General features: G+C 38.4%; 1 protein-coding gene across 2 annotated transcripts in view; it reads left to right on the plus strand.

Annotated features, from left to right (window-relative positions):
- Window positions 1-24,432, plus strand: part of BMAL2 (basic helix-loop-helix ARNT like 2) — a 92,893-nt gene that overhangs the window by 61,998 nt on the left and 6,463 nt on the right. For both annotated transcript variants that reach the window (XM_089920405.1, XM_022577831.2), the window contains 7 exons: window positions 14,549-14,789; window positions 15,500-15,606; window positions 15,763-15,913; window positions 17,336-17,394; window positions 18,932-19,040; window positions 22,050-22,128; window positions 23,575-23,683. In XM_089920405.1, the coding sequence (XP_089776531.1) occupies window positions 14,549-14,789; window positions 15,500-15,606; window positions 15,763-15,913; window positions 17,336-17,394; window positions 18,932-19,040; window positions 22,050-22,128; window positions 23,575-23,683 (855 nt within the window). The remainder of the gene's footprint in view (window positions 1-14,548; window positions 14,790-15,499; window positions 15,607-15,762; window positions 15,914-17,335; window positions 17,395-18,931; window positions 19,041-22,049; window positions 22,129-23,574; window positions 23,684-24,432) is intronic.

The following is a 24,432-nucleotide window of genomic DNA, read 5'->3' on the forward strand; positions in this document are numbered from 1 at the left end:
ACAAGAAAAAAAAAATAAGCTGAATGGTCAAGGCAAATAATTGAGGCCAAAAGCATTTATTTATCTAAATAATTCTGGTTCTGGTGAACCAAGACCGTGTTAAGTAGATCCAACCATAAGTGAATCAGCTAACCTACACAGCAGTCCATATGAGAGAAAACCTTGGCGGCCAACCCAACTACCTTAACATGGCTGAAATCTCTGTGATGTTCGATGCAAGCTATAAATTGAGTAGAGGCTAACATTATCAAGTTTTGTTTGTGTTTTAAAGACTACCAGATTAATTTCTCTCTCCTTCTGTGAAGAAAAGAGTTTCCACATGTGGACTTACTTAGTACTAATATTTCAGTCATCTCTTTGTTGTGGTGCATGGCTAGTGTCCAGGATAACCATTTTACTTCTGTAAAACCTGATCTCACCCTCTGCCCCCTGGCCTAGCATCTTACTCTTTGTTTCTAAACCTTGCAACTGCGTAGGTTGCAACCTCTCTATTCTTTTTGAGAACCACTGCTTTAAACTCTTGTGTCAAGTGTGAGATTCTTTGGGAACACAAGAAGAGGAAAGGGTAGAGGAAGAGGGGATGCCCTGAGCAGCAGTGCCGAGACTGGTGCAGGCTCAGCAGCCATGGCTCACGGGCCTAGCCGCTCTGCGGCATGTGGGATCTTCCCGGACCGGGGCACGAACCCGCGTCCCCTGCATCGGCAGGCGGACTCTCAACCACTGCGCCACCAGGAAAGCCCGCTTACAGTTTTTTTATAGCATGCAAAATAATGTTTGAAGGCCATTGCTTTAGAGATTAGAGAAGTAATAGATGAGTCACAGGATACCCCTAGGAACACCTCTGTGCTTTTAGTAGACCCCTCACCTGATAGTGAGAAAGACTTTTTTCATGTTATATGAGGTCCAGTGGGAGCTAAGTGACCATAGCCATCACCGCAGTAACATATGAAGTACTAAATCAGACACCCTGGGTCTGCCCCCCTTAGGACTTCATATTAAGACCACAGGAAGGTCAAGACATGTAGACCAGCTAGGAGAACCTCACAAACATTTCAAAAGATCTGTCCCCGAATAAGGAAGACTACAGGATGATCAGTGGAGATATGAAAGGTTTAAGAGGACAGCTTGGTGATGTGCTTCTCCACCATAATGAAGGTTTAATCCTGAATTGACAAGTGCCCAGTGCGGAAGAAAAGATTGGTGCCTGTCAAGCCTATGGCCCTGGAGGCTTCCCAGACTCAGATCTCCAGAACAGGATGCCAACAGCAGCACCAGGGCGCCCTGCTGGAAGGAATGGAGAGTGCAAGCCCATTGGCAGATCCTGGACCATTAAAGCACAGGCAACACCTCTTTCCAGGAAATCTTCCCTGACACCCTCCCCTTGTTGGTTGGCTTGAGTCCCCAGTACGCGCTTTTGCTAATCCATTAATAATCCTGAGCATCTCTTACATCACAGCCCTTTCCACACTGTATCAAAATTATTATTTTTTTGTTTGCCTCCAACACTAAACTGAGAGCTTCATTTCTCTTTCCATGATGCCTGGCACACAGTAGGCACTGAAACATTTACTGAAGGCATAAGTGACCGTCCTCTTGCCCTTTGTTCCTGATTCAGTGACCACATCATTGCTCTTCAGTCTACAAGAACAATTAAGAATCCAGTGAATTAGTCTACATTATAGGGTCTTTCTTTCACCAAAGAAGCAATTTAAACACATTTTGAGATTTTTTTTCCCCCAAGACATTTTGAGCAACTACTATGGACTGAATTATGTCCCCTAAAATCCATATGTTGAAGTCCAGTGTGGTCGTATTTGGAGATGGGACCTTTGGGAGATAATTACGTTTAGGTGAGGTCGTGAGGGTGAGGCCCTCCTTCTAAGTGGAGACCCCAGAGAGTTTGCAGTCTTGTGAGCACACAGCGAGATGGTAGCTGTCTGTGAGCTAGGATGAGAGTCCCCACCAGAACTCAACTCTGTTGCCATCCTGACCTCGGAGCTCCAGCCTCCAGAACTGTGAGGAAATAAACTTCTGTTAGTTAAGCCACTCAGCCTGTAGTGCTTTGTTATGCGGGCCCCAGCTGACTAGGATGGGAAACAGCTTGGATCATTTTTCTCTACCAGAATTCCAATAAGTAAATCTGAAAAGGCTCTGCAGTGGAAACCAAAGGAATCTTGGCCTTGCTGAAAATAAATGTATGTTTATTAAGTTGGCATTTTACAGTTTGTCTTGAAATACGGGACTGCAAGTCACAAATAGGTGGTAGGACTGTACATTGTCTAGGCTCATCCTTTCTCTTACCTTAGAGTTTTCATTTCATTTTTTGTCAAATTCTAGGACAGCACATGACTGAATATATACAGTCAGTCACTAATAATAATCTTAGAGGTATAATGCTTTCTGTGTCTGACCTTTTAACCCTTTGTAAAGATACCAAAAGGAAAGTGAGATATCTTCTGTGAAACTACGTGGTACTGTGGTAGCATTCCAAAGCAGTCTTGTAAATACTGAATCTTAAGCAAAAACACATGTGTATAATCATAGGTTAAAAAAAAAAATCCAAGCAGCATTCTTGAAGAATGTAATAATCAAACTTTAGTCCTTCCATGTGGTTTCTAAAAGGATTGTTTTTTTAATTATAAGTTTTAGAGATATATAAGAGAGGCAGGGAAAGTTTCTTTCCTTTGAAATAAATATTGATAATCCTACTGGGAAAATACAGACATTTCAAGAATATCTGGTAAACGGTCAATTGGAGCTAATTTATAGATGAATTCTGTGATGCATTAAAGAAACTGAAATATCTTTAAGTCCCTCCATTGTCCCAGGTTCTTCTACTAGGCCCTGCTTCACAACGGCCATGCTGGTGGACAGGCTTTAGGACAGAGTGGACAGGGCCTGGGCTCTGAATTCAATAGAATTTTCATGTCAGGTCTGCTGCTTAACAACTGTGCGACGTTAGGCAAGTTCCTCTCAATATATGGAAAATGGGTGGGTGGACTGAATTGTGTTTCCCCTAAATCCACATGTAGAAGGCCTTATTCCCAATGTGACTGTATTTGGAGACAGGGCCTTTAAAGAGGTAATAAAGGTTAAGGGAGGTCATAAGAGTGGGGCCCTAATCCGGTGTGACTGGTATCCTTATAAGAGGAGGAGAAGACACCAGGGGTGCATACACGTAGAGGAGGCCACCTGAGGATGCAGTGAGAGAGGCCTCAGGAGAAACCAAGCCTTCCAACACCTTGATCATGGACCTCTAGCCCCCAGAACTTTGAGAAAATAAATTTCTATTGTTTAAGCCACCAGTCTGTGGTATTTTGTGTAGCAGCCTGAGCAGACTGATACAATGGCTAGACTAACAGCACCTCACGGGAGTGTGGTTAGGATTACATGTAGCTGAGGCAGTGTTTGGCTCCTAGTAAGCACTCACTATGTGTAAGCTCTTATTTGTGGCTCAGAAAGAAGAGAGGGAAAATAAAAGAGCAAGAAAGAGAATCAGTATGTATTTAAAGTCTGTATGCCAAGCACTTTGCATAAGTACCTAATTTAATTTGCATAACAGTCCTGTGCAAACCATCCCAGTCTTGCAAATGAGAAAAACCAGAAGCTGAAAAAGGTTCTGTAACTTGTCTGAAGTGACATAGAAAGTGGCAGAATCAGGAATCTGGCTTTAAAATCTGTCTTCTTTCCACTATGCCATGCCGCCTATTAGAGTAGCTTCCTAGATGCCAAAGGTTATTAATGGGAGAGATCCGTTCTAGATGATTTCTGCAGCAGACACACAGCAAGGGGGTCGGCTCCTGTTGTGGGAATGTACCCCCGCCCACACACAGATGCTCATCCCCACGCGAAGCTGGGCCACACAGATGCCTGCAGTTAGAGCCAAGTATGTTTTCAAAGAGGACTTTTTAATCTGCTCAAGTACTTGACCAGGTATTCACTTAATACTCCAAAGCTCTGTGCCAAAGGCATGAGGTCGATTTGGCCTAAGAGGTGATGAGGGCTTGTGTTAACCATCAGTGGGGCCAGTCCCCACAGTGGAAGAGTTGGAAGTTGGGGAGCAGTGTATGTAGACAGACATGTAGACAGATGCCTGGGCCCCGATGAGGTAACCGCAGAATGTAACCCTGATTGGCCACGTGGATGGCTTCCCACTCATGAGACTGTTTTGTATTTTACTTTAACCAAAGGCAGTGTCCGTCAAGTGAAATGACTATCTTTTGCATAGAGTTGCTACTACGTTGTTTTTTCCAATAATAATTAGCTAATGGAATTCACTATGTTTTAAGACCACTCCCTATTAATGAAGAAAGCCTGTAGTTAGTAAAGGTGTTTTTCTTCCCTTTTACCAGGACATGCCAGTTCCATTTAAAATTTTAAATTATTGCTTAAGACTATTTTTTAGAGCAGTTTTAGGTTTACAACAAAATCGAGAGAGAGGTACAGAGATTTCCCATGTACCCCTTGCCCTCACACATGTATAGCTTCCCCCATTATCAACATCTCCCACCCAGAATGCCATATATATTTTTTAAAACAAGGGTGAAACCTACATTGACACATCACAATTACACAAAGTCCATTAGTTTATCTTAGGGTTCACTCTTTGTGTTGTACATTCTGTGGGTTTGGACAAATGTATAATTACATACGTCCATCGTTGTAATATCACACAGAGTATTTTCACTGCCCTAAAAATCTTCTGTGCTCTGTCTATTCATCTCTCACCCAAACTAGCCCTGGCAATCACTTATTTTTTCTCTCCTACTTTTGCCTTCGTTATATTTAAATTTAAAAGAAGAGAGACTAGAAAGCAGCCCTTTTAATGCTAATTGAAAATAAATTTAAGGGGCTTCCCTGGTGACGCAGTGGTTAAGGCTCTGCACTCCCAATGCAGGGGACCTAGGTTCGATCTGTGGTCAGGGAACTAGATCCCACACACATGCCGTAACTAAGAGTTCACATGCTACAACTAAAGAGCCGGTGAGCCGCAACTAAGGAGCCCTCCTTCCACAACTAAGGAGCCCATATGCCACAACTAAGGAGCCTGCCAGCCACAGCTAAGAACCAACACAACCAAAAAAAATAAAAATTAAGGTTTACGGAAAGGCCATTTCTCAAGATTGGCTATGAGTCGCTCAAGTGGGGCTTCATTATATTATTCTCTCTGATTTTGTGAATATTTGAGATTTTCCATAATAAAAAGTTTTTTAAAAACATGATTGGCATTAAAAACATTATTTCTACCATGATTCTAACATAAATGCCATGGATTCAAATTTTGAAACAGCTTTTAAAATGGGGTTAAGATTGCTTATGTATCTCCACTTGTGAAATCAAATGCTGATAAGGATAGATGATTGTTACCAAATATCTTAGGTATTTCTTAAATTTATCTTGGTAAGATAATCAGTAATCCATGGGCTTCTTGTGCAACAAGATGTGGCATCCTCTCATGCCCCTTGGCTTCCAGTGTCCAATACTCGTGACTCTCTGCTTGACCTCTTTCTCTGGTCCTTAGAGACAGTTCTGCCTGTACCAGCAAGGGGCGGACCTCCAGTGCTGGGGAGTCAGTGCTCCCCGGAGGGTCCCTCATCCACTGACTGAGGGGAGCTGATGGATAAATATTCTTGCTCTCTTTTCCTTGAGGCCGTTCAAGCTGCGTAACTGTGGTTCTTGTTCTTCATTTTTTTCCCAGAATGCCCCAATAGGTTAAGCTTTAGTTTCCCAAAGCAGGGACTTGTTGAAAAATGTATCTATTATTAGCTTCTTTGTCTTCCCTGTCTCACTTCCCTGCCAGAGTTCCCTTGGGAGCATCTCTCAAATACACTTCTTATACTCAAATCCTTGTCTCAGGATCAGCGTCTGTGAGAATTCAAAGTAAGCCATCAAGATACCAAGTTGAGAGACCCAGCCGGCAACTTGTGGAAGAACAATTTCATAAAGGATTTTGAAAAGATACCCTGTGGATTAAGGCAGTGTTTGGGTTGTTTTTGTTTGTTTGTTTTTCTCTTTTTAAAATCATGCAGTCGATTGCACATGAGTCTACCCTGTGGAGCTGATTGTAAATAATTAGTCTGAGAGGATTGAGGCCCATGACCCCAGTATTTAGGTAAAAGTCTAAAGAATTCTTGGGATGAGAGGATTTTCTTTTTTTGAACTTTTCTATTTTATTTTATTTTATTTTTATACAGCAGGTTCTTATTAGTCATCAATTTTATCCACATCACTGTATATATGTCAATCCCAATCTCCCAATTCTTCACACCACCACCACCACCACCCTGCCGCTTTCCCCGCTTGGTGTCCATACGTTTGTTCTCTACATCAGTGTCTCTATTTCTGCCCTGCAAACCAGTTCATCTGTACCATTTTTCTAGGTTCCACATATATGCATTAATATATGATATTTGTTCTTCTCTTTCTGACTTACTTCACTCTGTATGACAGTCTCTAGATCCAGCCATGCCTCAACAAATGACCCAATTTCATTCCTTTTTGTGGCTGAGTAATATTCCATTGTATATATGTAGCACAACTTCTTTATCCGTTCATCTGTTGATGGGCATCTAGGTTGCTTCCATGTCCTGGCTGTTGTAAATAGTGCAGCAATGAACATTCGGGTGCATGTGTCTTTTTGAATTACGGTTTTCTCTGGGTATATGCCCATTAGTGGGATTGCTGGGTCATATGGTAATTCTATTTTTAGTTTTCTAAAGAACCTCCATACTGTTCTCCATAGTGGCTGTATCAGTTTACATTCCCACCAACAGTGCAAGAGGGTTCCCTTTTCGCCACACCCTCTCCAGCATTTGTTGTTTGTAGATTTTCTGATGATGCTCATTCTAACTGGTGTGAGGTGATACCTCATTGTAGCTTTGATTTGCATTTCTCTAATAATTAGTGATGTTGAGCAGCTTTTCATGGGCTTCTTGGCCATCTGTATGTCTTCTTTGGAGAAATGTCTATTTAACTCTTCTGCCCATTTTTGGATTAGGTTGTTTGTTTTTTTAATATTGAGCTGCACGAGCTACTTATATATTTTGGAGATTAATCCTTTGTCCGTTGATTCATTTGCAAATATTTTCTCCCATTCTGAGGGTTGTCTTTTCGTCTTGTTTATGGTTTCCTTTGCTGTGCAAAAGCTTTGAAGTTTCCTTAGGTCCCATTTGTTTATTTTGGTTTTTATTTCCATTACTCTAGGAGGTGGATCAAAAAAGATCTTGCTGTGATTTATGTCAAAGAGTGTTCTTGCTACGTTTTCCTCTAAGAGTTATATACTGTCCAGCCTTACATTTAGGTCTTTAATCCATTTTAAGTTTACTTTTCTGTATGGTATTAGGGAGTGTTCTAATTTCATTCTTTTACATGTAGCTGTCCAGTTTTCCCAGCACCACTTATTGAAGAGATGTCTTTTCTCCATTGTATATCTTTGCCTCCTTTGTCATAGATTGGTTGACCATAGGTGCGTGGGTTTATCTCTGGGCTTTCTATCTTGTTCCATTGATCTGTGTTTCTGTTTTTGTGCCAGTACCATATTGTCTCGATTACTGCAGCCTTGTAGTATAGTCTGAAGTCAGAGAGTCTGATTACTCCAGCTCCGTTTTTTTCCCTCAAAACTGCTTTGGCTATTCTGGGTCTTTTGTGTCTCCATATAAATTTTAAGATTTTTTGTTCTAGTTCCATAAAAAATGCCATTGGTAATTTGATAGGGATTGCATTGAATCTGTAGATTGCTTTGGGTAGTATAGTCATTTTCACAATATTGATTCTTCCAATCCAAGAACGTGGTATATCTCTCCATCTGTTGGTATCATCTTTAATTTCTTTCATCAGTGTCTTATGGTTTTCTGCATACAGGTCTTTTGTCTCCCTAGGTAGGTTTATTCCTAGGTATTTTGTTCTTTTTGTTGCAGTGGTAAATGGGAGTGTTTCCATAATTTCTCTTCCAGATTTTTTCATCATTAGTGTATAGGAATGCAAGAGATTTCTGTGCATTAATTTTGTATCCTGCAGCTTTACCAAATTCATTGATTAGCTCTAGTAGTTTTCTGGTGGCATCTTTAGGATTCTCTATGTATAGTATCATGTCATCTGCAAACAGTGACAGTTTTACTTCTTCTTTTCCAATTTGTATTCCTTTTATTTCTTTTTCTTCTCTGATTGCCGTGGCTAGGACTTCCAAAACTATGTTGAATAATAGCAGTGAGAGTGGACATTCTTGACTTGTTCCTGATCTTAGAGGAAATGCTTTCAGTTTTTCACCACTGAGAATGATGTTTGCTCTGGGTTTGTCGTGTATGGCCTTTATTATGTTGAGGTACGTTCCCTCTGTGCCCACTTTCTGGAGGGTTTTTATCATAAATGGGTGTTGAAGTTTGTCAAAAGCTTTTTCTGCGTCTATTGAGATGATCATATGGTTTTTATTCTTCAATTTGTTAATGCGGTGTATCACATTGATTGATTTGCATATATTGAAGAATCCTTGCATCCCTGGGATAAATCCCACTTGATCATGGTGTATGATCCTTTTAATGTGTTGTTGGATTCTGTTTGCTAGTATTTTGTTGAGGATTTTTGCATCTATATTCATCAGTGGTATTGGTCTGTAATTTTCTTTTTTTGTAGTATCTTTGTCTGGTTTTGGTATCAGGGTGATGGTGGCCTCATACAATGAGTTTGGGAGTGTTCCTTCCTCTGCAATTATTTGGAAGAGTTTGAGAAGGTTGTGTGTTAGCTGTTCTCTAAATGTTTGATAGAATTCACCTGTGAAGCCATCTGGTCCTGGACTTTTGTTTGTTGGAAGATTTTTAATCACAGTTTCAATTTCATTACTTGTGATTGGTCTGTTCATATTTTCTATTTCTTCCTGGTTCAGTCTTGGAAGGTTATACCTTTCTAAGAATTTGCCCATTTCTTCCAGTTTGTCCATTTTATTGCCATAGAGTTGCTTGTAGTAGTCTCTTAGGATGCTTTGTATTTCTGCGGTGTCTGTTGTAACTTCTCCTTTTTCATTTCTAATTTTATTGATTTGAGTCCTCTCCCTCTTTTTCTTGACAAGTCTGGCTAATGGTTTATCAATTTTTTTTATCTTTTCAAAAAACCAGCTTTTAGTTTTATTGATCTTTGCTATTGTTTTCTTTGTTTCTATTTCATTTATTTCTGCTCTGGTTTTTATGATTTCTTCTGCTAACTTTGGGTTTTGTTTGTTCTTCTTTCTGTTGCTCCTTTAGATGTAAGGTTAGATTGTTTATTTGAGATTTTTCTTGTTTGTAGACGTAGGCTTGTATAGCTATAAACTTCCCTCTTAGAACTCCTTTTGCTGCATCCCATAGGTTTTGGATTGTCGTGTTTTCATTGTCATTTGTCTCTAGGTATTTTTTGATTTCCTCCTTGATTTCTTCAGTGATCTCTTGGTTATTTAGTATTGTATTGTTTAGCCTCCATGTGTTTGTGTTTTTTATGTTTTTTTCCCTGTAATTGATTTCTAATCTCATAGCGTTGTGGTCAGAAAAGATGCTTGATATGATTTCAGTTTTCTTAAATTTCCTGAGGCTTGATTTGTGACCCAAGATATGATCTATCCTGGAGAATGTTCCATGAGCACTTGAGAAGAAAGTGTAATCTGCTGTTTTTGGATGGAATGTCCTATAAATATCAATTAAATCTATCTGGTCTATTGTGTCATTTAAAGCTTGTTTCCTTATTAATTTTCTGTTTGGATGATCTGTCCATTGGTGTAAGTGAGGTGTTAAAAGTCCCCCACTATTATTGTGTTACTGTCAATTTCCTCTTTTATAGCTGTTAGCAGTTGCCTTATGTATTGAGGTTCTCCTATGTTGGGTGCATATATATTTATAATTGTTATATCTTCTTCTTGGATTGATCCCTTGATCATTATGTAGTGTCCTTCCTTGTCTCTTGTAACATTATTTTAAAGTCTATTTTATCTGATATGGGTATTGCTACTCCAGCTTTCTTTTGATTTCCATTTGCATGGAATATCTTTTTCCATGCCCTCACTTTCAGTCTGAATGTGTCCCTAGGTCTGAAGTGGGTCTTTTGTAGACAGCGTATATATGGGTCTTGTTTCTGTATCCATTCAGCAAGTGTGTGTCTTTTGGTTGGAGCATTTAATCCATTCACGTTTAAGGTGATTATCAATATGTATGTTCCTATGACCATTTTCTTAATTGTTTTGGCTTTATTTTGTAGGTCCTTTTCTTCTCTTGTGTTTCCCACTTAGAGAAGTTCCTTTAGCATTTGTTTTAGAGCTGGTTTGGTGGAGGTGAATTCTCTTAGTTTTTGCTTGCCTGTAAAGCTTTTGATTTCTCCATTAAATCTGAATGAGATCATTGCCTGGTAGAGTAATCTTGGTTGTAGTTTCTTCCCTTTCATCACTTTAAGTATATACTGCCACTCCCTTCTGGCTTGTAGAGTTTCTGCTGAGAAATCAGCTGTTAACCTTATGGAAGTTCCCTTGTATGTTATTTGTTGGAAAACCCTTGCTGCTTTCAATAATTTTTCTTTGTCTTTAATTTTTGCCAATTTGATTACTGTGTGTCTCGGCATGTTTCTCATTGGGTTTATCCTGTATGGGACTCGCTGCGCTTCATGGACTTGAGTGGCTATTTCCTTTCCCATGTTAGGGAAGTTTTCAACTATAATCTCTTCAAATATTTCCTCGGGTCCTTTCTCTCTCTCTTCTCCTTCTTGGACCCCTACAATGCTAATGTTGTTGTGTTTAATGTTGTCCCAGAGGTCTCTTAGGCTGTCTTCATTTCTTTTCATTCTTTTTCTTTATTCTGTTCCGCAGCAGTGAATTCCACCATTCTGTCTTCCAGGTCACTTATCCGTTCTTCTGCCTCAGTTATTCTGCTATTGATTCCTTCTAGTGTATTTTTCATTTCAGTTATTGTATTGTTCATCTCTGTTTGTTTGTTCTTTAATTCTTCTCGGTCTTTGTTAAACATTTCTTACATCTTCTTGATCTTTATCTTCATTCTTTTTCTGAGGTCCTGGATCATGTTCACTATCATTATTCTGAATTCTTTTTCTGGAAGGTTGCCTATCTCCACTTCATTTAGTTGTTTTTCTGGGGTTTTATCTTGTTCCTTCATCTGGTACATAGCCCTCTGCCTTTTCATCTTGTCTGTCTTTCTGTGAATGTGGTTTTTGTTCCACAGGCTGCAGGATTGTAGTACTTCTTGCTTCTGCTGTCTGCTCTCTGGTGGATGAGGCTGTCTAAGAGGCTTGTGCAAGTTTCCTGATGGGAGGAACTGGTGGTGGGTAGAGCTGACTGTTGCTCTGGTGGGTAGAGCTCAGTAAAACTTTAATCTGCTTGACTGCTGATGGGTGGGGCTGGGTTCCCTTCCTGCTGGTTGTTTGGCCTGAGGCAACCCAACACTGGAGCCTACCCGGGCTCTTTGGTGGGGCTAATGGCAGACTTTGGGAGGGCTCAGGCCAAGGAGTACTTCCCAGAACTGCTGCTGCCAGTCTCCTCGTCCTCACGGTGAGACAGAGCCACCCCCCGCCTCTGAAGGAGACCCTCCAACACTAGCAGGTAGGTCTGGTTCGGCCTCCTCTGGGGTCACTGCTCCTTCCCCTGGGTCCCAGTGCGCACACTACTTTGTGTGTGCCCTCCAAGAGTGGAGTCTCTGTTTCCCCCAGTGCTGTCAAAGTCCTGCCATCAAATCCTGCTAGCCTTCAAAGTCTGATTCTCTAGGAATTCCTCCTCCTGTTGCCAGACCCCCAGGTTGGGGAGCCTGATGTGGGGCTCAGAGCCTTCACTCCAGTGGGTGGACTTCTGTGGTATAAGTGTTCTCCCGTTTGTGAGTCACCCACCCAGCAGTTATGGGATTTGATTTTGCTGTGATTGCGCCCCTCCTCCCATCTCATTGCGGCATTGCGCCCCTCCTCCCATCTCATTGCGGCTTCTCCTTTGCCTTTGGATGTGGGGTATCTTTTTTGGTGAGTTCCAGTGTCTTCCTGTCGATGATTGTTCAGCAGTTAGTTGTGATTCTGGTGTTCTCACAAGAGGGAGTGAGAGCACGTCCTTCTACTTCGCCATCTTGAAGCAATCCCCAAGAGGATTTTTTAATAGGATTTTTTTAAACTTTAAATAATTGATCAAATGGGTCAGATTCCATCAGTGAATGGAATTACACAATCCCAGCTAGAATTTTGCCAACTGAATAAATGTTCAAGGTGAGAATTGAGGGACAGATTGAGTTGGAAATTGTTAGTAATCCTATTGTTAGAGAAGAATTAAAGAGGCTAGGTTCTGTGTGATGAGATTCCATATGTAAATTTAAAACATTTTTCAGTCTATTTTCCATTGAGTAGAATATTTTTCATCAGTATCATTTGTAAATTTGCAAGCATCTTCAGAAATGCCAAACTCAGTTTATAAGCCTTTTTTAAGTTATTTTTTTATTGAAGTAACTTTTGTTTATAACATTATATAAGTTTCATGTGTACAACATTATATTTCTACTTCTGTATACACTGTAGTATCCTCACCACCAAAAGTTTAGTTTCCATCCATCACCATATGGTTGATTTCCCTTTACTCATCTTGCCCTCCCCTCTGGCCCCACTCTCCTTCTCCCCTACCCCTCTGGTGACCACCACTCTGTTCTCTGTATCTATGTGTTTGCTTTTGTTTGGTTTGGTTTGTTCATTTATTTTGGTTTCTGTTTGTTTGTTTTTTATATTCTAAATATAAGTGAAATCACATGGTATTTGTCTTTCTTCGTCTGACTTATGTCACTGAGCATAATATACTCAGGGTCCACCCATGTTGTCACAGATGTAAACCTTTTTATTTTTGACTGCCATCTAATTTTGTTAATATGAATGAAAACCTTGTATTACACTTACCCCAATTTTTAATTCCTTTAAGATATCTTGGATGTTGGGTGAGGTGAAGGGAGGAGCCCAGGTTTCTCATTTAACTACCTGGGTTGATTGTGGTGTCATTAAGCAGGATAGGGAATAAGTGATAAAGGCTTGGGTTGGGGTTGGAAGAGATAACGACATGTAATTTAAGGCATCTGTGGGCTGTGGAGGGGATGATGTCTGTTAGGTGTTGAACACAAGGTTCTATGCAGGGCTTACAAGAGCTAAACTATCTGTTCCCTGCTTTATTCTGCCACTTCCCCATCACAGACTATGCTTCAGCTGCTTCTGACTGCTCGCTCTTGACTCTCTTTGCACTGGCTGTTCCCTCTGACTGGAATACCTTTTTGTAGTACTCCCCCTCCATCACTCAGGCAACTCCTGTTTGAACACCTTCTGTGACAGGCACTCACTACCATCAAGTAGCACCACAGTAGCGGTTCACAGAGGGAGTTCTGGAGCCAGCCTGTCTGGATGTAAACCCTCAGCTCCACCCTTCCCTGCTGTGACCCTGGCAGTAACTCTCAGTTTCCTGAGATAATGGGGATGATATTAGAACCTATCATAGGACTACTAAGAAGAATAAATGAATTATTCATTTAGAGAACTTAAAACAGAGCATGGCACATAAAGTGTTCTTTATAGCTTTGCTATTACTATTAGTTGCTATCTTATAAGAGAGCCCATATCTTCCATTTAAAAAAAATTTTTCTTTTTTAAAGATTTGTAGTAACAGTCTTAGCAACAGGTGCCAACTTAAAACAATGACTGTTCTGGTCTTTTCTAAATCTTATCACAAGCAACTGTTTTAAGTAACTTTTATCAGCTTTCCCCCCCGTTTTTAACCTTTAAGTTACTTTTTTGTAGATTGCCATAATCTGTATACTGCCTATCTTTTATACTGTCATCGTTTTCTTAAGCATTTCCTGTTATTTGAATATATGGATTATTTCCAATTTTTTATTTTTCTGGTTGGATCTGTTTGATGAGCTTTTTCTTGAGTTAATTGCTTAAGATTTTTTTGAAAAGTGAAATTTGAGTCAAGTTTTATACATTTTATTATAAATTTCTCTAAATGTTCTCTGAAATGTCTCTATAATCTATTATAATCATATGTATCTATTAGCCATTATAAGTGCTTACATAAGAAATTTACGAATATATCCATGTATCCTTTATATTTATGAATATAAATTATACCAAAATTTAAATAAGCTGAAAACAATACTTCTGTAGCTGAGAGCAAGGGAGCATGAAGTTTAACTTTTTCTAATACATAAAGTACTGTAATTTAAAAAATTAACTTGGAAATAACAAAATAACTATAGACCTATTTAAACCGAAATTAAAACAATCATTTTGATGTAGTATGTATAGTTTAGTTCTTGAGAAAAATAACCCATTAGGGATGAAGTTGTTAAGTAAAACATGATTGATGATTTCTTTTTAATGCAATCCTATTCCCTTTTCATGTTTAGCATATTTAAAGACTATTTCATAGCACAATTATAACTATTACAAATGTCAGTGTAACAAATTTAAGAATTCATAATGGTTCAAATGCTTTTTAAATTTTTATCTTTTTTTTTAGTTTTATTGTGATATAGTTGACAAATGCTTTTTTTTTTTTTTAAAACCTTTGAATTAGATCATAGAAAATTCTGTACTATCCACTGCACTGGTTACTTGAGAAACTGGCCTCCAAATATTGTTGGAATGGAAGAAGAAACGGACAATAAGAAAGACAGTAGTAATTTTACCTGCCTTGTTGCCATTGGAAGATTACATCCATATATTGTCCCACAGAACAGTGGAGAGATTAAAGTGAAACCAACTGAATTTATTACCCGTTTTGCAGTGAATGGACAATTTGTCTATGTTGATCAAAGGTAAACATTTATGTGCCATAATGATTAGAGTTCAATGGGATGTTTAAGGCTATTAAAGATGTGGCTTAGGGGCTTCCCTGGTGTCGCAGTGGTTGAGAGTCCGCCTGCTGATGCAGGAGACGCGGGTTCGTGCCCCGGTCCGGGAGGATCCCACATGCCGCGGAGCGGCTGGGCCCGTGAGCCATGGCCGCTGAGCCTGCGCGTCCGGAACCTGTGCTCCGCAACGGAAGAGGCCACAACAGTGAGAGGCCCGCGTACCGCAAAAAAAAAAAAAAAAAAAAAAAAAGATGTGGCTTAGAAGCACGGCTAGATTTTTTTTTAAGGCTTTAGAACAGGAAATAAAGTTTAAGTGAAATAAGGATATGGATATATCAGTAAATTTGTTCAAGCCAAATTGTAAACTTGAAATATTTCTTAGCCAATGGTGCAGAAACTGGGCATGGTCTATGGCCACAATTTTATTGGTGAATGGTAGGAATAGCGTACCCTGGATTGGGTAGGTGGCCTCTGGAGTAGCCTGGTGCCTGGGTGTCCATTCTGCTTTGCAGCTCTAATCTGGGTCTAGGGCAGCCAAAGGAGCCCAGTAAAGCAAATGGGTTACTCATCCCCCCGGTCTACTTCTCTACTATCCTGACCATGTATGGAACAACAGTATTCTGGAAGGGGATACATTCACCAATTCTGAACTTTATTTTTAATTTTAAAACCAGGGCAACAGCAATTTTAGGATATCTGCCTCAGGAACTTTTGGGAACTTCTTGTTATGAATATTTTCATCAAGATGACCATAGTAATTTGACTGACAAGCACAAAGCAGGTATGCATTGAGTGGGATCGTCTTTTGGTACTTTTTAATTACAACTTCAACTCTTAATTTTTCATTCCTGTGAAGTCTGAACCTTGAATTAATCCTTAAGGGATTGATTTATGTAGTGGTAGACTGTTATGCTGATTATTTTCTTTTCTTGTTAAGTTCTGCAGAGTAAAGAGAAAATATTTACAGATTCATACAAATTCAGAGCAAAAGATGGCTCTTTCGTAACTTTAAAAAGCCAGTGGTTTAGTTTCACAAATCCTTGGACCAAAGAACTGGAATATATTGTGTCTGTCAACACTTTAGTTTTGTAAGTAATTTTTTATGTTGTTAAGACCTTTATATTGATTTCAAATGAGTATCTTTGCTTCCCTCTTTTCATCTTGCTAAATCATTAAACCTGTTTGATCCTCTGGCTTTATAACTTGAGTATAATGCCATTTGCAGCAACATAGATGGACCTAGAGATTATCCGACTAAGTGGAGTAAATCAGACAGAGAAAGACAAATATCATATGATATCACTTGTATGTAGAATCTAAAGAATGATACAAGTGAACTTATTTACACAACAGAAATAGTCTCACGTAGAAAACAAACTTATGGTTGCCAAAGAGGAATGGGGGTATAAATTGAGAATTGGGGATTAACAGATACACAGTATTATATATAAAATAGATAAGCAACAAGGACCTACTATATAGCACAGAGAACTATATTCAATATCTTATAATAACCTATAGTGGAAAAGAAACTGAAAAGGAATATGTGTGTATACATATATGTTTATGTTTATTAATCACTTTGCTGTACCCCTGAATCACTGTAAATCAACTATACTTCAATTAAAAAAAAAACCCTGTGTGATCCTCTGGCTTTGGAATTTGGGTATATATTTTGAGTAATTCATTCACTGTTCATTGGCATTAGTTCTCAGAATTAAGCTAAAAGTTTGCCCTTTCATGAAAAATTCCTTTTGGCTTAGTATAAAATGTGACAGTAAATGCATTTATTCAGGCAATTGTTTTGAACCCTTCATGGCCTTGCTTTGTCCTTCCAAAAAACTATGTGGATGTGGCTTTAAACTGTTTAAAATGGTAAGAAACTGTTTTGTCCTCCACATCATTTTTGCATGTCCATCTTCTGAGCCTTGGGAGCACATATGCTTGTGCAGGAGTACTTGGCTGAGGGATAAGCACAAATCCAGCCCATTCACTGCCTTCCAAGCCCTGGTCTATGGCTGTGTCAGCCTGAAGGAAGAGCCAGCTTTTCCTGATTTGCTCAATATGCTAGCATGGCCTTGTTCTAAGTATTATTTTTCTATGTTTCTCTTTAAAATTGCTATAAGGTTTTATCAAACCAATTCTATTTCCTTATGTACAATATTTAAAAAAAGAGCCCCCCAATTCTTAGTACCTCCAGCAGGTACTAATTACCCATCCCAATAATTCTATTTTTCATACCAATAATTCTTGTCTCCTTATCATTAGAATATGAGCTGAGAGTTTGTATCTTTGGAAGCATGTACATTACAGGGTAATAGGACATCTGGCAAAAGCCCTGGTACTTAGCACATCAATACCTCTGTCTCTGGTGGTGACATTAACAATATGTATATAAAACACAAATAGGTCAAAAACTGATAATTCAAATACACAGAGCTTAATGTAGTTGCTTTAACATTTTCCTTCAACTTAAAAAAAAAATCACCTATGGTGTTTCTTAATTCTAGGGGACATAGTGATACTGGAGAAACATCATTACTTCCTTGCAGCTCTCAATCATCAGAAGGTAAGTTAGTTTTAGGTGATGGAGACTTATTACTAAGACTGTTACTATTAAGTTACCATCTTTTTCTGTCTTGGAGAGGGAAAAATTTCAAGGTGAAATCAAAAAGATTTCAGGGGCTTCCCTGGTGGCGCAGTGGTTAAGAGTCTGCCTGCCAATGCAGGGGACGCGGGTTCGCGCCCTGGTCTGGGAAGATCCCACATGCCACGGAGCAACTGGGCCCACGAGCCACAGCTACTGAGCCTGTGCGTCTGGAGCCTGTGCTCCACAGCAAGAGAGGCCGCGACAGTGAGAGGTCCGTGCACCACGATGAAGAGTGACCCCCGCTTGCCACAACTAGAGAAAGCCCTTGCACAGAAATGAAGACCCAACACAGCCATAAATAAATAAATAAAATGCTGGCTTAACTCCTAGAGAATTTCATTAAAAAAAAAGATTTCAGTGGGTTGAGTTATCCTCCTCAGAATTCCCACAGTACTTTGGTCACACCTCTGTTATAATCTTACATTGTATTGCAATTATTTGTTCACTCAACTGGCTCACTGCTAGACTGTGAGTTCTTCAAGGGTGGGAGTGGTGTTTTACTCATTATCATCCCCAGCAGCTGGCATAGTTCCTTATACATTAAGGCACTCAAATATCTGTTGGTCAAATTAATGAAAAGCACTAAGGGGGTTATCTTAGTTCTTTACCACAGGAATATTTTAATATATTATTTGTGTAAAGAAAAATTAAAATATTGGGAAATATTTAAAATAAAGTAGTATTCAGCCATAAAAAAGAATGAAATATTGCAATTTGCAGAAACATGGATAGACAAAGAGATTATTATACTAAGTGAAGTAAGTCACTTCAGAGAAAGGCAAATATTCTGTGATATCACTTACATGTGGAATCTGAAAAAGTAATACAAATGAACTTATTTACAAAACAGAAACAGACTCACAGACATAGAAAACAAACTTATGGTTACCAAAGGGGAAATGGGGGAGAGAGGGATAAATTAGGAATATGGGATTAACAGATATACACTACTATATATAAAATAAACAACAGGGATTTCCCATATAGCACAGGGAACTATATTCAATATCTTGTAATAACCTATAAAGGAAGAGAATCTGGAAAAGAATATATATACATACATATATATAACTGAATCATTTTGTTATACAGATGAAACTAACAATATTATAAATCAACTGTACTTCAATAAAAGAAAAAAAGTGGTATTGCTCTGGCTTTAGTGTGGAGGTTAAAGTGGGAAGGAACTGTATGTACTCAAAGGTTACAGGTCATGATTGAACCCTCAATGACTTTCCACATATTTGATTCACATCACTCTTCATAAGCATCTTAAACCATCATGAGTTATGTTTATAATGTAAGCATGAATATTTGTAACATTTTAGGATGCAGCTGGTTTATTACTTTTAAAGAGGGAAATAGGAAATATATTTGAATTGAAAGAAAGATATTGACTAAAGTTATATATTTTTTTAAAGCCCTCTATTGAGTCTTTCCTTCGGTTATTATTTAGGATCCTCAAGACAGTCTTGCATTAGTGTGCCTGGAATGTCTGCGGGAACGGTACTTGGTGCTGGTAGTATCGGAACAGATATTGCAAGTGAACTTCTGGACTTACAAAGGTAATGTTTTATTGCTGCAAATACTTTCACAAAATTATCATCATATTTACAAAACCAATATTAAAAAGTCAATAGGTTTCCTATATGCAAACAATAACCAGTTCAATAATATAATGGAAGAGAAGATCACCTTTACAGTAGCAGCATAGTTTGGAAAGTCCTTTCTAAACATCACACAAAATCCAGAATTTATTAAGAAAAAAATGGATAAATTTAATTGTATAAAAACTCAAAACTTAAACATAACTATAACCATTATAATTAGCAAGGTTAAAAGACAAATTATACACAGAAAATGTACTTCATATGATAAAATGCACTCATTATCTTAATACATGAAGAGATTTGTAGTATAAAGAATAAAGTTATTGAACTTTATATAAAACTTTGTATAATTTTATATATATTAAACTTTATGTGTAGAATGAAGAGTAAAGTTATTAAAGGAGTCATTTAAACAACTCAATGACAAAAAATTTAGAGAGTGGACATAAATAGAAAATAAAAGTGCAGATGGCCAAGAAACTTTAAAAATTGCTCAGCCCCACTCACAGTTAAAATTATATATATAAAAATTAAACAATAATGACATACCTTTTTTCATTTAACAGATTGTGAAAGATTTGAAAGTTTGGTGATACTAAGTCTGAGGAAACAGTCCCTCTTAAACTGTCCATGGGAATATAAACTAGTGCAAGCTCTTTGAAGCGCAATTTGACTACACCCATCAAAAATATAAGTGTATATGATCTCAGACTCAGCAACTCTACCCCAGGATCAAATATTCTTACACAACTGCGCAGAGACCCACGAACAAGACTGTTTCTTGCTGCACTGTTTAAGTAGTGATTTAAATATTTAAATCTTTACCATAACCATAACTTATTTTGGTATATCCATACAATGGCATACTCTGCAACAGTTAAATATTAGGTAGCTCTGTTTATGCTAATATGGCAAGAGCTTTATCTGGTTAATAGAAAAAAGCACAGGAATAGAACAAAAGAATAGCATGTATAATAACTCACTTGTATAAGAAAAAAGAAAGATGTGTGGATATATGTGAATATGTGTATATACAGGCCCATAATTGCTCATCTAAAACCCTTTAGACCAGATAGGTTTTGAACTCAGAATTTTTCTGGATTTGAGAAAGGCAATGTTTTGGAATTCAATTTTTTTTTTTTTTTTTTTGCGGTACGTGGGCCTCTCACTGTTGTGACCTCTCCCGTTGGCGGAGCACAGGCTCTGGACACGCAGCCTCAGCGGCCATGGCTCACGGGCCTAGCCGCTCTGCGGCATGTGGGATCCTACCGGACCGGGGCACGAACCCGTGTCCCCTGCATCAGCAGGCGGACTCCCAACCACTGTGCCACCAGGGAAGCCCCTGGAATTCAGTTATTTTTAAGAGATATGTGTAATACCCGCAGAGAACAGCTATATCATGGACAGCACCCCAAAATCAATTAAATCAGTATTTCTGCAGTGAGAAGTATTCACAGATTAAATGGTGAAATGTCTGGGAGGAGAGGGGAAGTATGAGTTCAGGTTAAATACATTTAACAAGATTAGGAAAGAATAATTATTGAAGCTGTTTGGTGGGTATATGAGATTTCATTATATTGTCTATTTTTATATCTAAGTTTTCCATAATAAAAGCTTAAAATGTATTTCTGGAGTGAATTGTAAATACTTGTACTAAGTAGGACAAAGTTCGACCAAAACATTACCTTGAGTAGCGTTAGAGTCCAACTTCCTTTGCATGTGGATATTCAGTTTCCTCACAGCATTTACTGAAAAGACTGTCCCTTCCCCAACTAAATGGTGTTGGCACCCTTGTTGAAAATCATTTGACTGTATATGCTGGAAGGGATTCGTAGGGAAAGTGGAAATTGAGCCAAAGTTGCTAGCTGGATGCAGCTGCAGGATGCAGTGGGGAGAGCATTTATATATGGAGGCACCTCAGCCAATGTATGGAGGTGAGCGGGAGAAAGCATGGTGGTTTCAGCAAACATCAAGGAGATTCACTGAGAGAAGAGTCAGGTTGCTGAGCAACTGAGTTTTAACTTGATTAAAGGGACTTTTAACTAAGGTGAAGTCAAATAGTGGAGGGACTTAAATAGCAAGTTTCTGCCCAGTGACTAATATGAAGAAAGCCCTATTTCAGAAGATTAATCTGGTGGCGATGTGCATGTGGGGGCAGATAGTTTTCATCTTTAAACAAAGGCTAGTTGAGCAGATGGTGGTTTTAAACCATGAACCACAGATGGGAAGCCAGCCAAGCTATATACATTCCATTGTGAAAAATCTCTAAGACATGTCACTGATCTTTTCGTCTGTGTTTCCTACCTAATTCATTTCATTCTCCTGTTTTAATTTCTCCCTCTATACTTTCTTGTCAGTTGCCTTCTTGGGAATACAAAAGGACATAAAGTTATGTTCATGCCATTATGTTTCACATAATTGAGCATTTAGTAATATATTATATGACACTGTCAGTTTTACATATTAAGTCTTGAAGAGATTTATGATCAAAGCGTATGACTATGTTTTTGTCTTTATGTGTTCCATTGATTTTGGACCTGGGGATGACCTATTACAGTAAAAATATGACGCATTTTCTACTTTAAAAGAAAGGTTGCAGGATGTTAGGAAATCTTTCTTTATTCTTAGTTCTGCTTTTCAGTATCCTGATAAGGAGCTGAATGCCTGTCTTGAACCATGTTGTTATTCCATTACTTTGCCACGTGCTGTATTAAGACAGGTAACGTGATTTACTTAAGAGCTTTCACCTCAGAGTTTGTTTCTATTTATATAGTGTTTTCAGCACTCCATAGTCAAAAATAAGTCTGGCACTGAACGGGTCAGTCTGATTATGAAAGCTGTTGTGATATTCAGTCTTATGTTCCTCCCTGTATTTTTATCAGTAGATTACGTATTCAAAGGAGAAAATTTTCTAAAATATATATAAATAGACACATAAAATGTTTTATGTGTCACTTTTTGAAGGTTACAGTCTTCTTCATCCCTTGATGATTCAAGTCCAACAGATTTATTGAAAGATACTCACACTATAAACTGCAGGAATGTAAGTACCATTGTAAGTGATAATATTCGTGAAATAAATGAACAATAACATTGCTCCTTGTTGATTATTTCTTTTGAGAAAAGAGGCCATCCTGTAAAGAATGAACCCTTTCTACTTAGCTCAGAGTTTTTAAGAGGCAATGTAGAATAGGGGTTAAGAGTGAAGTCGCTTGGGACCATACTATCTGGGTCCAAGTTGTGATTCAGACACTTACTTCTGGGTAACCTCCTGCATGTTATTTAAACTCTGCACCTCAACTTCCTCATTTGTAAAAAAGGGATTAATAATAGCACCAGTCTCTTGGAGTGGTGTGTGAATTAAACGATTTAATACACAAAGAAACAAAAACTTCACAGTGCCTGGGACACAATGTGTGCTCAATAAATGGTAGCTATTATTGTAATTTTAATAGATTCGATTCCGTGGATTAAATATACTCCTTAGGGTCTGGAAAGATGTTTAAATAATATAAGCTACAAATTAAGTACTACCTACTATTTAATTCAATTGAACAAATACTAGCCATTTGAAATGCATTGTTGCATATACAAAAATGACTGAACATACTGCTGAAAATGTGGAAGACCCATATACAATTCTGATGTACCCCAGACCACAGAAAGCTCTAAAGTAGGTATATAAACTAAGTGGTATAAGAATGTAGGAGAAAAGAGAAATTAAATCTGACCAGGGACAAAAGGGAACTTGAAAATATCTTTTTATATTAATATAAGCTTTTGATCTAGTATTTGCCAGTTTTACTCATACATTTAGCAAATGTTTATTGGGTACCCATTTTGTGCCAGACAATATGCCAGAAACAGGGATTTAAGTCCTTGTAACACACAAGAATCTCCAAGTAGTGTACGTTATATAGGCATTCTATGGCAAAGTTCATCAACTGAATAAGACAACATAGGTAAATGATTTCTTCTTACGATGAGCTACATGAACATTAGATTGTTTGTCCTGTGACTATTTAACAGCATGATAACATTTTGGTAAAAGTCTCTGGTTTACTCCATTCCCTACTCCAAAGCAGTATTTCCCATTGTAGTTTCATATGAGATACTGTTTTATCATCATTTTAAAAAAACTGAAATAGCTTTTCATTTTTAATCGAAAACTTTTCCTTATGTATGTAATTCAGTTATGGTTATGAATAATGCGGGGGCTTTGAAGTCAGGTAGACTTGGGTTAGAATCATGGCTCCAACACTTTGGGCAAGATATTAGACTCCTTAGGCCTCCGATGCCTGACCTCACGACATGTGTAACATGAAACGAAATGATGCTTGTGGAGTACTTAGCACAGAATACGAAGTGTGAGCTGCCATGTTGTTGATGGCAGCGGTGGCATTGCCAGAGTACCCGCATCTGAAAACTGCTAAGAGGTCTTTATTTCATTCAAATAGGAAACTTTCTATTTATTATTCTTTCTTTACAGATGTCAAATAAGGAGCTGACTACACTAAGTCCTTCTGAAATAGGGGAGCTACAGGCTACAAAGCAAAACCAAAGTGCTGTTGCTCCCCATAGGCACGAACCACTCCTTGGTAAGTTTCCTTTGGCAACTGCCTGCCATTTTGGTTTGCCAAAAACTCTTTCTTAATCACTATATTTTCAGGCTTAGGAAATTTCTAGAGATGCAAACAACTTTAAGATTTTTCCCAAAACTACAGTGAGGTATCACCTCACACCGGTCAGAATGGTCATCATCAAAAAGTCTACAAATAATAAATGCAGGAGAGGGTGGGGAGAAAAGGGAACCCTCCTACACTGTTGGTGGGAATGTAAATTGGTGCAGCCTCTATGGCAAACAGTACGGAGGTTCCTTAAAAAACTAAAAATAGAGCTACCATATGATCCAGCATTCCCACTCCTGGACATATATTTGGAGAAAACTAATTCAGAAAGATACTTGCACCCCAATGTGCATAGCAGCACTGTTTACAATAGCCAAGACGTGGAAGCAACCTAAATGTCCACTGACAGATGAATGGATAAAGAAGATGTGGTTTATATACGCAGTGGAATATTACTCACCCATAAAAAATAATGAACTAATGTCGTCTGCAGCAACATGGATGGACCTAGAGATTATCATACTGAGTAAAGTAAGTCAGACAGAGAAAGACAAATATCATATGATAGCACTTATGTGTAGAATCTAAAAAAATGAACTTATTTACAAAACAGAGATAGACTCACAGACTTGGAAAACAAACGTATGGTTACCGAAGGGGAAAAGGCGAGGAGGGATAAATTAGGAGTTTGGGATTAGCAGATACAAACTACTATATAT

The sequence above is a fragment of the Delphinapterus leucas genome, chromosome 11, assembly GCF_059928025.1.
Source record: "Delphinapterus leucas isolate spDelLeu-1000000601 "Yukka" chromosome 11, BTC_Dleu_Yukka2, whole genome shotgun sequence".
Classification (NCBI taxonomy): Eukaryota; Metazoa; Chordata; class Mammalia; order Artiodactyla; family Monodontidae; genus Delphinapterus; species Delphinapterus leucas.